We start from the raw sequence: 14,751 nt of genomic DNA, 5'->3' as shown, positions 1-14,751 counted from the left end.
CAAATTAAATGCAATGCTTGAAGCATGAAGGTGGAAATACATAATACAAATAAATGTGCACAAACTCACCAGCGATGTGTGTCTCTTACGGCAACGTGACCGTGAATTACCGCGACGCCGACCCGCTTATATGCACATCCACACCCCTTCCCGATTGACAGTGGATTAACCCTCCACACTTACTTTTTGGCAAATCCTTGATCATAAGCAGACCGGTTAAACCCTTCCAGATTCTTTCTTTAACTCATAGCAACGCCCTTGACAACGAAAATGCTTTTCTTCGGCAATCTTCGGAAATTACGTGTCACACCGGGAAGTGCGAGGGAAGTCCGCCATAGAACAGTATTGTTTGTTGCATTGCTTCTCGGTAAGATGCCACGGCGGTGTGTGGCGATGTTTTAAACATAAACGGGTCGGCGTCGCGGTAATTCACGGTCACGTTGCAGTTAGCCTTCTAGTTTGTGTTTCGCCGCTTCGCGAGAGCCGCTGACAGGTGACAAGCGTTGCTTTTAATGTCTGGCAGCGAATCAGCGAGCGCGCAGGCCACACAGTGAATCATGGGAAATGTAGTCTCGGGACAACACTGAAGTGGTGCTTTGTAATCTGTTCGCTTGTGTGAAAAAACTACATTTCCTCACGCCATTAGACGCCACTTTGTTTTCTTATTGTTGCCACAATAAAGTGGAGAAAGCCATCGGCGACTGTGATATAGTGGATATTATTTAGTTGTAATACGGGAGTTCACCAGTAGAGTGGACGCATGTCATTTAGATGTTATTGTTTGTGCCTTACTCCTTGACTAAAAGAGAGAAAAGTGTTTTTGTTCAGAGTCGCTTGGCAAGACGTTGAGTAAAGTTGTAAAAGCCAATGAAGGTGTCGTGTGGGTCACACTCGGGCAAGATATAACAACGACTCATCTCCTTCTTTCCCCCCTAACGTTTTTATATTATTATTTTATATGCACGAGAGCTGCCGGATCTGCCAAAATGAACATGAAGTCTGATTATTATTTTTTTAACAATGTCATCAGATAGACAAAAACAAAATTATGTGCAAATGCCTGCATCTTCAAATCATGAAAATAATAACAGCCTATATCTTACTCGAATCTCGATGGGTCTTGTGTCCATTCCATGTCAGGAAGTCTAGGCACATTGTTTGCATCCTGATTAGCGTCTGGCTAATAACATAAAATTCCAATCTCCTCTTCTTCCTCCAACTCTACAAAAACTTGGATCTCCTCCCTTGCGCTTGATCTATCGCTTATATCGCTGTTTGAATCATTGTTTGAAGGGCTTTGTATGGCGGCCGTATGTATGGAGGTGCCATCGCATTCCCGGTGTGACGTATCACTTCCGGGTTCGTCCCCTTTCAGGCTTGAACTTCGGAAAAGCAATTATCTTGTCAAATATACAACATATAAATTATTTTTTCATGCTTTATTTGTTGGACAATGTTGAATTACTTGTGACCCTATTTGGCATGTGAAGAAATTACTTCACATTACTGCTTTAAGGAAGCAGGCATCTTCAAAGTGTTTGCAGCAGAGAACACTACTCGATGATGGCGTGAAATTCATTCGCTTCGTGCGAGCTAAAGATGTCCATTTACGTGCCCTGCTATCCTTTGGCCACTCATACAACTTTTCGTTTGAGTGAGAACAAAACATCGCCACGCACCGCCGTGGGATCTTACCGAGAAGCAATGCAACAAACAATACTGTTCTATGGCGGACTTCCCACACACTACCCTGTGTGACGTAACTTCCGAAGATTTCCGAAGATTGCCAAGAAAAGCATTTTCGTTGTCAAGGGCGTTGCTGTGGGTTAAACAAAGAATCTGGAAGGGTTGCGTTAAAAAAAAATAACGAAAATATGCTAATAACTGTTTAGCCATTGAGATTATTCAAAAACATGGTTGGCCAACCTTTCGTCACATTTCCGCTTTAAGATATTTTTTATGGCTATCAAAATTATCGCGTTAACGGGCGTTAATTAATTTTTTAAATTACCCCAATTTTCGCACTATAAGGCGCACCTGACTATAAGCGCAGCCCACCAAATTTGGCACGAAAACGGCATTTCTTCATAGATAAGCCGCACTGGACTATAAGCCGCAGCTATCCTCACTGCTTTATGGGATATTTACACCAAAAGATAGTAACCGGTCACACTTTATTTGACAGCGGTATCATACGACTGTCCTAAGACCAAATGAACCACCATGAATCTTTGAACCAATTGGCTGCAAAGCTTCATTCCTTCAAGAAGCTTCATTTGGCCATCACTGCTCCCTTGGTGGAGACAGGCAACCTCTGCTGCCACCTGCTGTAAACACTGCTGTCATCCAACATGCCTCCAAGCATGCATTGCATTGTACAGATGTAAATTTTAATCAAAATTCATGTTCTGTGCTAATTATTTCTTCAGTTACTGTTCCAGTTGTTTCATCAATTGTTAGTTATGGTATTTGCTAACTCTTTATTTGACAGTGGTGACATAAGACTGTCATTAGACAATCATAATTATTGACATGACACTGTCCAGAGCAATAATGAATGCTTATAACAGATGTCATTTAGTGTTATCCAGCAAAAGATTTCACTTTTGAATGGATGTAAAAATTCAAGCTGGAAATAAATGAAGCTTGTGACATAATTTCCCGGATGACACTTAATGACATAAGCATTCAGTAATGCTCATGATAGTATCATGTCATAATTATGACTGTCTTATGACTCAAATAAATCAACATATAAGCCGCACTGGACTATAAGCCTCAGGTATCAAAACGAAGGAAAAAAGTAGCGGCTTATAGTACGAAAATTACGGTAATCACGTTAAAATATTTGACGCAATTAACGCATGCACTGAATGACCAGCTCGCGCATTGCCTCAAACAGACAACAATGACGCCGTTTATGGACATTAAGAGTGAAGAGAATGCCACCGGCCGCTTGGGGGCAGCGCCGTTCCATACTAATGTTACTCCTTCTATTAGTGGGAGAATTAGTAGTTGAGAGACGTTTATGCGGTTGCATTATGCTATTTCTGCTCCACACAAATTTCTGTAAGTATTCTTTCTTTTAGTGGCAATTGTCTCTTGTTGTATTTTGGGTAAGATATGTACAGAGATATGTTATAAAGGCGAGTGAACACAGGCGTCCTTTGGACCGCGCATTTTATTGGCATAAGCTTCGGCAACTCCTTCACAACAAACAAAAGTATCATTTAGTGAAAGCACAACAAAAATAATATTGCTATCTCTCAAAAAAAATAATGTTCACAAAAATAAAAGCACTTCAGTCTGTAGTAATGAGGCCCTATTCTCACACAGTTAAACAACAATCCAAAGTGAACTGGCATTCCTAATCAAAATAGCTATGCAAAATACATATAAAACTTACTCAGACTTTGGTCACTCTATTCTTATTATTGTTATTTTTATTATTATTATTATTATTATATTAACTCTACTTTTGATTGAAAATTTTATTAAAACGAAAACATGAGGGGTTTTAATATGAAATTACTATAAGTTGTAACTATAACATTTATCTTTTAAGAACTACAAGTCTTTCAAGCCGTGGATCACTTTAACAGAAAGAATGTTAATAATGCTAATAATAATAATAATAATGAATGATTTATTGTTATAATAAACAAATACAGTACTTATGGACAGTATGTTGTATGTATATATCAGTCTTGTGTCTTATCTTTCCATTCCAACAATAATTTACAGAAAAATATGGCATATTCGGGAGATGGTTTGAATTGCGATTAATTACGATTAATTAATTTTTAAGCCGTAATTAACTCGATTAAAAATTTTAATCGTTTGACAGCCCTAATATTTTTATGTACTTAAAGTGCTGATGACCGCAAAAAGCATGTTTATTTCATATTTCACGCGGCATTTTATGCTCCTGAATGAAATAGAGCGCTTGGATGTGTGTGAAAGCGATCGATTTATTTATTCAGTTTTTTTAAATCCCGCGCCATGAAAATGAGTATCTTTCTTTTGAACAACTGCTGCTGCCACTGAGAGGCTCTGCCCCTCTGCTGGCCTCACTCAGATCTTCAACCTTCAAGGGCTCACCTGTCAGCTTGGAGGCCTCCTCTTTAACGTCCTCCTTTTTAAGGGAATAAGGTTGCTGCTGCTCCTCAACGTGGGGGTTCTCAACTTTAATCAAATAGTCCTGTTGCTCCTCTTTAATGTTGACGAATTCGTCATCCTCCTCCTTCTTGATGTGTGAAAACTCTTCTTCCTCCTCTTCTTCTTTGATGCGAGCAAACTCCTGGCGTTGCTCTTGACTGACATCTGCAAGAACAAGACCATCATCACACATGGGCCAAATCTTATTTCTTCATTTGCCTTTTTCAATCTCCAAAATATTTGCAGGGCTGTACAGTGGTATCGTTTTGCTCCTGTTTGTATGGAGGTAGACTTGTGTCTTTATTATTCAATGTAAAATAAAAGTTGCTTCAACCAAATAAATATCATCAACACCAACAAAAAATTCAATCGAAGAAAAAACGCAATGCAAAAATAAATTTAAAGACTCACAAAATGCATTTGAACATCATTTTTCTTTGATGGAATTTCGTTTTTGATCGAAAAAAAGCTTCACCTTATTTTTCTATCATTGAGTGATGAACCTTACTTTGGCAACTAGAAACTGCAATTTCTGGAGAAATTACTCTGGGTCTTTGCTGTGTGGGGATACAGATCTTAGCCCACCCAGGTTGGTTTGGGGACATTTCGGGGACAATATCAGGTCACTTCCAGTTGATCTGGGAACATTTGGGGGTTTGGCCTGGTCATATCAGGTCATTTGGGGACATTTGGGGGCGTGGCCTGGTCATACCAGGTCATATGGGGGTGTGTCCGATTGATATCTGATAATTTCCTGTTGATTTGGGGACATAGTTTTTTTTGCCATTGTAAATGAATGGGAAAAAATTTGGTTATCAATGGCATTAAACAAAGTAAATGTCATTGGACATGAATGGGAAATTTGGACATCCATGGCCGTCAATGGCATGACCCTCCATCCGTCAATAGAATTGAGGACATTTGGGGGACACGTCCTATTGATATCTGGTCATTTCCTTTTGATCTGGGGACATTGTTTTTTTTTTTGCCATTGAAAATGGGAAAAAAATTGGACGTCCATGGCAGTCAATGGCATCGACATCCATATGCCTCAATGGAATCCAAGTACATTGGCATCAATAGAAATGACATACATGGCCGTCAATGGCATCTGTCTAAATTGGCCTCAATGCAAAGTTAATGCCATTGGAAAGGAATAATAAATTTCGACGTCCATGGCCGTCAATGGCATCAACTTACATGTGTCTCAATGGAATCCGAGTACATTGGTATCAATAGTAGAGGGGTGCAAAATTTCCGATTCTTAGATTATTCGCGATTCGGCCGTGGACGATTCGAGAATGATTCACAAATATCCAAATTCCGATTATTGAATTATACCAGGTAAAGCGGAAGTAAAACACAGTCAGCGCGGTCTTTGGGACGCAATGAGGAATGGACCGAGAGTAAATATCATGTTCAACTCATGCCGTGAGATAAAAAAAACAATCATACCTGACTGTGGCTGACAGCCGCTACAAACAACGGCCAGTTGCTAGTTGCTAGAAACATACGGCTACAGTAGATATCATATATATGTAGAACTAGATGCAAAATGACAGACTTTCCGGCATAAGTAAACAGCCGCCATCTTAAAGCAGTAGACCTCTCTAGAGGGCTCTGTTGTAGCGAACCTAATTAACTTTTTATCTAAAATATTCCTAAATCGGCAGAATCTTGTCTTGAATCTATCTTTAAATGATGAAATAGTTTTAAAACTTTGACAGAAGTAGACAGAAGGGAAATTATGGAATAACGGGTGCAATTTTAACAACTGTAACAGTTGATTCACAACATTAAAATAATTGAATGTAGTTTAAAGCTGCTGATACAGAATGGGGACTGGAGTTTTTTCATTTACTGTAATAATAGTTTGGTTTAGCCTGAGAGGATTTTTGAACAATTTTGGAACTAATGTACAAAACATTAAAAAAAAAAAAAAAAAAAAAAAAAAAAATGGAGGGGGGTGCATCAATAATCGTTTTATAATCGAATCGGAGCCTCTGAATCGTAATCGAATCGTTAGGTGCCCAAAGATTCCCAGCTCTAATCAATAGATCAATGGAATCAATGCGGTGTAAATTAATTGGGAAATTCAATTGAAAGAGAATGGAGAAATTTGAACATTGCATCCCATTAAAAATGAATGGGAAAGTTTTTGGCAAATTTCCGGGGAACCGTAAATTTTTTCCAAATGTTGTACACAACTTTTTATGCTCCTCACCGTCCCCGAATTTTTGATGTCCAAATTATGTGATTTGGTCAAAAATTGTAGGACTAGATACATTTTCAATTTTTTTTCGGAAAAATCGGCATTTACGGGCGAACGGAAAATTTTTCAGGGTCGTTTGAAAAATTCCTTGCGTTGTCTGAAAATTCTGGTCGGTTCGATATTCGAACGGTGCCGATCGGTCAAATGGCACGGTGAAGAAATTCCATTTTAAAAAAAACCAAAAAAAAAAAATGGCTGGGAGTGAGTAAGTTAAAGAGGCCGACACAGTCTGTACATTTAAGATTAGACTAAAAACGTCCCTATTCGGCAAAGCGTATAGTCAGGCTAGTTGGAAACAGACTGGACTCATATTTCAGTCTCAGCTGCCCTAGGAGCTATTATGCTGGGGGACGTACAGCCACTGAGTCCTATCCCCTGTTTTTCACTCTATCTAGTCTACTAAGGGTGTAACGGTACATGTATTTGTATTGAACCGATTCGGTTCGGGGTCCTCGGTTCTGAACAGAGGCGTACCAAACGAGTTTCTAATGTAATGTAACCCTTACTTTTCGAGGCTGTGAGTCGATCGGGTTACAGTTTCTTTGTGTAAATTATATTTACTCCGTCTTCTCTACTATAATGAGGACCAACACGGTAGGAGAGTATAAGAAACGTCAACGGCGCGACAACGTGTCAATCAGCCAATGCACACTAGTCGCAGTGCGGCCTCGTGTTAGACGCGTCCCAGAAGCGGCTCAATGCGACGCACACGAAAAGAACGGCAGAGTTTATTATCCTGTGTCAATACTACTAGCTAGCATCGGGCAGACCGGAAGTCACTCGTGTAAAAACACGGTGGATCTGGTCGATTTTAAAACTAATATGCAATCGTAACTAGAGCTGAAACGAATACTCGAGCAACTCGAGTAACTCGAGTTTAAAAACTGATCCGAGTAATTTTATTCACCTCGAGTAATCGTTTATTTTGACAGCTCTAAGCATCACGTTTTGCTCGGACTACTTTTAATGCGGGACAACGCGCTGATGTCACGTGCGTAGAGGGAGAAGCAAAAAAAATAACTTACTGCAGCCGACAACCGCTACAAACGACGCCAACGTTGCTAAATACTAGCCCGCACATGCTACGTTAGTTGCAGGTAGTGTTCAATGAGTCTCATAGAGATCACATGTATGAACTAGATGCACAATGACAGACTAGGCCGCGTCTGGGCTGCGTTAGCAAACAGCCGCCATCTTAAAGCAGTAGAGCGCTAAGCGCTAATAAAGAGCGCTAAACGCTAATATATAAGATTAACGTTACTGTCACTACTAGCTCACCTTACGTTAGCCCTGCGGAGGGCTAGGTTTAAATTAATTAAGACGACTTTCGATGCGTGGCTAACGTGTCTTACATACAGGATTTAACATAACATAGCGTTGTGGAGTGATGAGGGTGTCAAATAAAAACTCAATAATGCTAACTATCAATTTTAGCTCAGTAGTCATTGCTGGATAAAACACCAAGTAGGATTAGTCCCTAATGTGCTCCAATACAGCCTGTATCATATATTTATTTTGAACAGTGAAAAACTCAAAATCCTATCAGGACTTACAGTTTAGACTAACTTAAAACTTAACTAGAACTTAAAAATGGCTTGACACAAATAGAAATTCAATTGAAAAACGAGGGAAAAAATCCTAACTTTTAAGTAATAATAATAACTAGGCCTGCAAGCAGGACTGAACGGGCCCTCGCAATCTAGCGCAACTCGGACGTCACGCAACTCGGACTGTGTGCAGGTCAGGGTGGTGGCAGATCCTCCTCTTTAATCATCTCATTAGAACCTAACATGCTCGAAAGTCGCCTATTTACATTCCCACACCCAAGAGATAAAAACCCCTATTGGAGAGAGTACTACAAAAAAGGAGCCACTACTGAGCTGTGCAGCCAAGCCCTTATTCAAAACCAAAATTAATCTTCTAACTCGGCCAATTCGACCAAGTGTGCCAACTATTGTGGCTCTATAAGCTCCCTGAGTCTCTGAAAAAAAATATTTCCTTTAAATGGCGAACAAAGGGTCGTCACGGCAACAGACAGAGACACGTGGACATGGGCCGTAAATAAGTATTTTAATAGGTCTTGAAACTACAATGACCAACATGAAAAGAACTGGACATGTTTTGGAAAAACGAGTGACTTTCTATCGCCACTAGTTGGCGCTGTAGGGTTGATGCAAATGACCCCTACAAGGCCCTTCAGGGTATGACTCTCAACAAGCACGGGAAGTTTGGCGCAGATATCTTGTATATCTGCCGAGTTATGACTGTTCAAAGTTTTTGGAGAGAAAAATTGTTGACAGTCATTTTCACTTTCCTGTTTGGACCCCTCCGCTTCAACGAAACTTCAATATTTTTCATCAGGCACCTGAAGACAGGTCTTAAGGTTTCCCTTATGCAGGTTTGAGGTAGATTGATTTTTTTCCCTTTAGAGGAGGAGTGTGTCCCGTAAAAAAGGGCATTTCCTGTTCCCACTAGGAGGCGCCAGGCACAAATGGTAAATTTTCAATCCAGTCCTGCTCAGGCTGGTATACCTCACACACATGCCAGATTTAAAATAGATTGAACGTTGTATGAGGGAGTTATCAGTCATTTTCCGAATTCGGTTTTTGGCGAAAAAATGGAAGAGTTTGGCGCCCCGCCCAGGTCAGGCCCATGAATGAAAACACACCATTTTTATAACTTAAGATTTCATATGCCTCATGAACAGTCTCACTAATTTTGAGAATGATCAAACTAATTCCCTAGGTGCCAAGGTGTAAAATGTGCACACTGTAAATCGATAAAAAGTTCACATTCAATCCAAAATACCCGATTTCCTGTAGGATTTGGAATGTGTGTGCAAGAGACTTTTTGGAGCAGTTTTGCACAAAGTTTTGACTCTCCAAATTTCATCACTCTATGTTAGAAAAACCTAAATGGAGAGGCCTTTTTGAAAATTTCAAGGGGGCGCCAGTGAGCCATTTTTTTACATGTTTTCGTAACGTTGCAAGATTATTGAACGTTATGCAAAGCCGCATGTATGTCGAAATTTTTGTGAGTTTTCGTGCATGTTCAAGCCTCCAAATGTAAACTCCTACTGTGAACCGATAAAAATTTCACATTTGATCCAAAATACCCGATTTCCTGTTGGATTTGGAATACGGGTGCAAGAGACTTTTTGGAGCAGTTTTGCATAAGGTATCTACTCCCCAAATTTCCTCGCTCTATGTTGAAAAAACCCAATAGGAAAGGCCTTTTTTAAAACTTCTTTCTGTCGCCACTAGTTGGCACTGTAGAGTTGATGCAAATGACCCCTACAAGAACCTTCAGGGTATGACTCTCAACAAACACGGAAAGTTTGGCGCAGATATGTTGCATATCTGCCGAGTTATGACTGTTCAAAGTTTTTGGCGAGACAAATTGTTGACGGTCATTTTCACTTCCAGTTTGGACCTCTCCGCTTCAACGAAACCTCAATATTTTTCATCAGGCACCTGAACACATGTCTTGAGGCTCCCCTGAAACAGGTTTGAAGTCAATAGATTTTTTTCCCTTGGAGGAGGAGCCTGTCTCGTAAAGAAGGCCATTTCCTGTTCCCACTAGGGGGCGCCAGGCCTAATGAGTAATATTTCAATGCAGTCGTGTTCAGGCTGGGATATCTCATATACATGCTAAAAACGAAAAAGATTGAACGTTGGATCACGGAGTTTTTAATCATTTTCTGAATTTGGTATTTTGCCCAAAAATGGCCGACTTTGGGACCACGCCCAGGTCAGACCCTTGGATGAAAACTCACCATTTTGAAAACTTAAGATCTCATATGTCTCCTGAATAGTCTGACCAATTTTGAAGACGATCCAACTATTTTCTTCAGCGACAAGGTCTCAAATGTAAATCGATAAAATTTCGCATTTGATCCAAAATTTCCGACTTCCTGTTGGATTTGGAATATAGGTGCAAGAGACTTTTTGGAGCAGTTTTACACAATGTATCGACTCACCAAATTTCATCATTCTACGTTGAAAAAACCTAATAGGACAGGCCTTTTTGAAAATTTCAAGGGGGCGCCACTGAGCCTTTTTGTTAATTTTTTTCAAAGATTATCAAAATTTACGCAAAGTTGAACATATGTGCACATTTTGGTGAGTTTTCGTGCATGTTCAAGCCTCCAAATGTGAACTCCAACTGTGAACCGAAAAAATTTCAGATTCGATCCAAAATAACCGATTTCCTGTTGGATTTGGAATATGGGTGCAAGAGGCTTTTTTGAGCAGTTAGGCATAAGGTATCTACTCCCCAAATTTCATTGCTCTACGTTGAAAACCTGAGAGGAGAGGCCTTTTTGAAAATTTTAAGGGTCAAGGGGGCGCCACTGAGCCATTTTTTGACATTTTTTCAAAACGACGCAAGATTATCGAAATTTACGCGAATCTGCACGTATGTGCAAATTTTGGTGACTTTTCGTGCATGTTCAGGCCTCCAAATTGGCCATTTTCATTTGCCATGAAGAAAGAATAATAATAATAATAACTAGGCCTGCAAGCAGGACTGAACGGGCCCTCGCAATCTAGCGCAACTCGGACGTCACGCAACTCGGACTGTGTGCAGGTCAGGGTGGTGGCAGATCCTCCTCTCTAATCATCTCATTAGAACCTAACATGCTCGAAAGTCGCCTATTTACATTCCCACACCCAAGAGATAAAAACCACTATTGGAAAGAGTACTACAAAAAAGGAGCCACTACTGAGCTGTGCAGCCAAGCCCTTATTCAAAACCAAAATTAATCTTCTAACTGGGCCAATTCGACCAAGTGTGCCAACTATTGTGGCTCCATAAGCTCCCTGAGTCTCTGAAAAAAAATATTTCCTTTAAATGGCGAACAAAGGGTCGTCACGGCAACAGACAGAGACACGTGGACATGGGCCGTAAAAAAGTATTTTAATAGGTCTTGAAACTACAATGACCAACATGAAAAGAACTGGACATGTTTTGGAAAAACGAGTGACTTTCTATCGCCACTAGTTGGCGCTGTAGGGTTGATGCAAATGACCCCTACAAGGCCCTTCAGGGTATGACTCTCAACAAGCACGGGAAGTTTGGCGCAGATATCTTGTATATCTGCCGAGTTATGACTGTTCAAAGTTTTTGGAGAGAAAAATTGTTGACAGTCATTTTCACTTTCCTGTTTGGACCCCTCCGCTTCAACGAAACTTCAATATTTTTCATCAGGCACCTGAACACAGGTCTTAAGGTTTCCCTTATGCAGGTTTGAGGTAGATTGATTTTTTCCCTTTAGAGGAGGAGTGTGTCCCGTAAAAAAGGGCATTTCCTGTTCCCACTAGGAGGCGCCAGGCACAAATGGTAAATTTTCAATCCAGTCCTGCTCAGGCTGGTATACCTCACACACATGCCAGATTTAAAATAGATTGAACGTTGTATGAGGGAGTTATCAGTCATTTTCCGAATTCGGTGTTTTGGCGAAAAAATGGAAGAATTTGGCGCCCCGCCCAGGTCAGGCCCGTGAATGAAAACACACCATTTTTATAACTTAAGATTTCATATGCCTCATGAACAGTCTCACCAATTTTGAGAATGATCAAACTAATTCCCTAGGTGCCAAGGTGTAAAATGTGCACACTGTAAATCGATAAAAAGTTCACATTCAATCCAAAATACCCGATTTCCTGTAGGATTTGGAATGTGTGTGCAAGAGACTTTTTGGAGCAGTTTTGCACAAAGTTTTGACTCTCCAAATTTCATCACTCTATGTTAGAAAAACCTAAATGGAGAGGCCTTTTTGAAAATTTCAAGGGGGCGCCACTGAGCCATTTTGTTAAATTGTTTCGTAACGTTGCAAGATTATCGAACGTTATCCAAAGCCGCATGTATGTGCAAATTTTGGTGAGTTTTTATGCATATTCAAGCCTCCAAATGTAAACTCTTACTGTGAACCCATGAAAATTTCACATTCGAGCCAAAATACCCGATTTCCTGTTGGATTTGGAATATGGGTGCAAGAGACTTTTTGGAGCAGTTTTGCATAAGGTATCTACTCCCCAAATTTCCTTGCTCTATGTTGAAAAAACCCAATAGGAAAGGCCTTTTTTAAAACTTCTTTCTGTCGCCACTAGTGGGCACTGTAGAGTTGATGCAAATGACCCCTACAAAAACCTTCAGGGTATGACTCTCAACAAACACGGAAAGTTTGGCGCAGATATGTTGCATATCTGCCGAGTTATGACTGTTCAAAATTTTTGGCGAGACAAATTGTTGACGGTCATTTTCACTTCCAGTTTGGACCTCTCCGCTTCAACGAAACCTCAATATTTTTCATCAGGGACCTGAACACATGTCTTGAGGCTCCCCTGAAACAGGTTTGAGGTCAATAGATTTTTTTCCCTTGGAGGAGGAGCCTGTCTCGTAAAGAAGGCCATTTCCTGTTTCCACTAGGGGGCGCCAGGCCTAATGGGTAATATTTCAATGCAGTCGTGTTCAGGCTGGGATATCTCATATACATGCTAGAAATGAAAAAGATTGAACGTTGTATCACCGAGTTTTTAATCATATTCTGAATTTGGTATTTTGCCCAAAAATGGCCGACTTTGGGACCACGCCCAGGTCAGACCCTTGAGTGAAAACTCACCATTTTGAAAACTTAAGATCTCATATGTCTCCTGAATAGTCTGACCAATTTTGAAGACGATCCAACTATTTTCTTCAGCGACAAGGTCTCAAATGTAAATCGATAAAATTTCACATTTGATCCAAAATTTCCGGCTTCCTGTTGGGTTTGGAATATGGGTGCAAGAGACTTTTTGGAGCAGTTTTACACAATGTATCGACTCACCAAATTTCATCATTCTACGTTGAAAAAACCTAATAGGACAGGCCTTTTTGAAAATTTCAAGGGGGCGCCACTGAGTGATTTTGTTAAATTTTTTTGTAGATTATCAAAATTTACGCAAAGTTGCATGTATGTGCAAATTTTGGTGAGTTTTCGTGCATGTTCAGGCCTCCAAACGTAAACTCCAACTGTGAACCGAAAAAATTTCACATTTGATCCAAAATATCCGATTTCCTGTCGGATTTGGAATATGGGTGCAAGAGGCTTTTTTGAACAGTTAGGCATAAGGTATCTACTCCCCAAATTTCATCGCTCTACGTTGAAAACCTGAGAGGAGAGGCCTTTTTGAAAATTTTAAGGGTCAAGGGGGCGCCACTGAGCCATTTTTTGAAATTTTTTCAAAACGACGCTAGATTATCAAATTTTACGCGAATCTGCACGTATGTGCAAATTTTGGTGACTTTTCGTGCATGTTCAGGCCTCCAAATTGGCCATTTTCATTTGCCATGAAGAAAGAAGAATAATAATAATAATAATAATAATAATCCTTTGCATTACAATAGGGCCTTCGCACGCCTAGTGCTCGGGCCCTAATAATAATAATAATAATAATAATAATAACTAGGCCTGCAAGCAGGACTGAACGGGCCCTCGCAATCTAGCGCAACTCGGACGTCACGCAACTCGGACTGTGTGCAGGTCAGGGTGGTGGCAGATCCTCCTCTCTAATCATCTCATTAGAACCTAACATGCTCGAAAGTCTTCTCTTACTTTACCACACCCAAGAGATAAAAACCCCTATGGGAGAGAGTACTACAAAAAAGGAGCCACTACTGAGCTGTGCAGCCAAGCCCTTATTCAAAACCAAAATTAATCTTCTAACTGGGCCAATTTGACCAAGTGTGCCAAATATTGTGGCTCTATAAGCTGCCTGACTCTCTGGAAAAAAAATATTTCCTTTAAATGGCGAACAAAGGGTCGTCACGGCAACAGACAGACACGTGGACATGGGCCGTAAATAAGTATTTTAATAGGTCTTGAAACTACAATGACCAAACTGAAAAGAACTGGACATGTATTGGAAAAACGAGTGACTTTCTATTGCCACTAGTTGGCGCTGTAGCGTTGATGCAAATGACCCCTACAAGGCACTTCAGGGTATGACTCTCAACAAGCACGGGAAGTTTGTCGCAGATATCTTGTATATCTGCCGAGTTATGACTGTTCAAAGTTTTTAGCGAGACAAATTGTTGACGGTCATTTTCACTTTCCTGTTTGGACCCCTCCGCTTCAACGAAACCTCAATATTTTTCATCAGGCACCTGAAGACAGGTCTTAAGGCTTCCCTTATGCAGGTTTGAGGTAGATTGTTTTTTTCCCTTTAGAGGAGGTGTGTGTCCCGTAAAAAAAGGGCTTTTCCTGTTCCCACTAGGAGGCGCCAGGCACAAATGGTAAATTTTCAATCCAGTCCTGCTCAGGCTGGTATACCTCACACACA

At 40.4% G+C, this 14,751-nt stretch overlaps 1 protein-coding gene across 2 annotated transcripts in view; it reads right to left on the bottom strand.

Annotated features, from left to right (window-relative positions):
• LOC130922850 (oocyte zinc finger protein XlCOF6-like) overlaps positions 1–14,751 on the bottom strand; it is a 61,350-nt gene that overhangs the window by 23,836 nt on the left and 22,763 nt on the right. For both annotated transcript variants that reach the window (XM_057848037.1, XM_057848038.1), the window contains exon 2: positions 4,102–4,323. In XM_057848037.1, the coding sequence (XP_057704020.1) occupies positions 4,102–4,323 (222 nt within the window). The remainder of the gene's footprint in view (positions 1–4,101; positions 4,324–14,751) is intronic.

The sequence above is a fragment of the Corythoichthys intestinalis genome, chromosome 10 (genome assembly GCF_030265065.1).
Source record: "Corythoichthys intestinalis isolate RoL2023-P3 chromosome 10, ASM3026506v1, whole genome shotgun sequence".
NCBI lineage: Eukaryota > Metazoa > Chordata > Actinopteri > Syngnathiformes > Syngnathidae > Corythoichthys > Corythoichthys intestinalis.
This window is presented reverse-complemented; position numbering and strand designations above follow the sequence as displayed.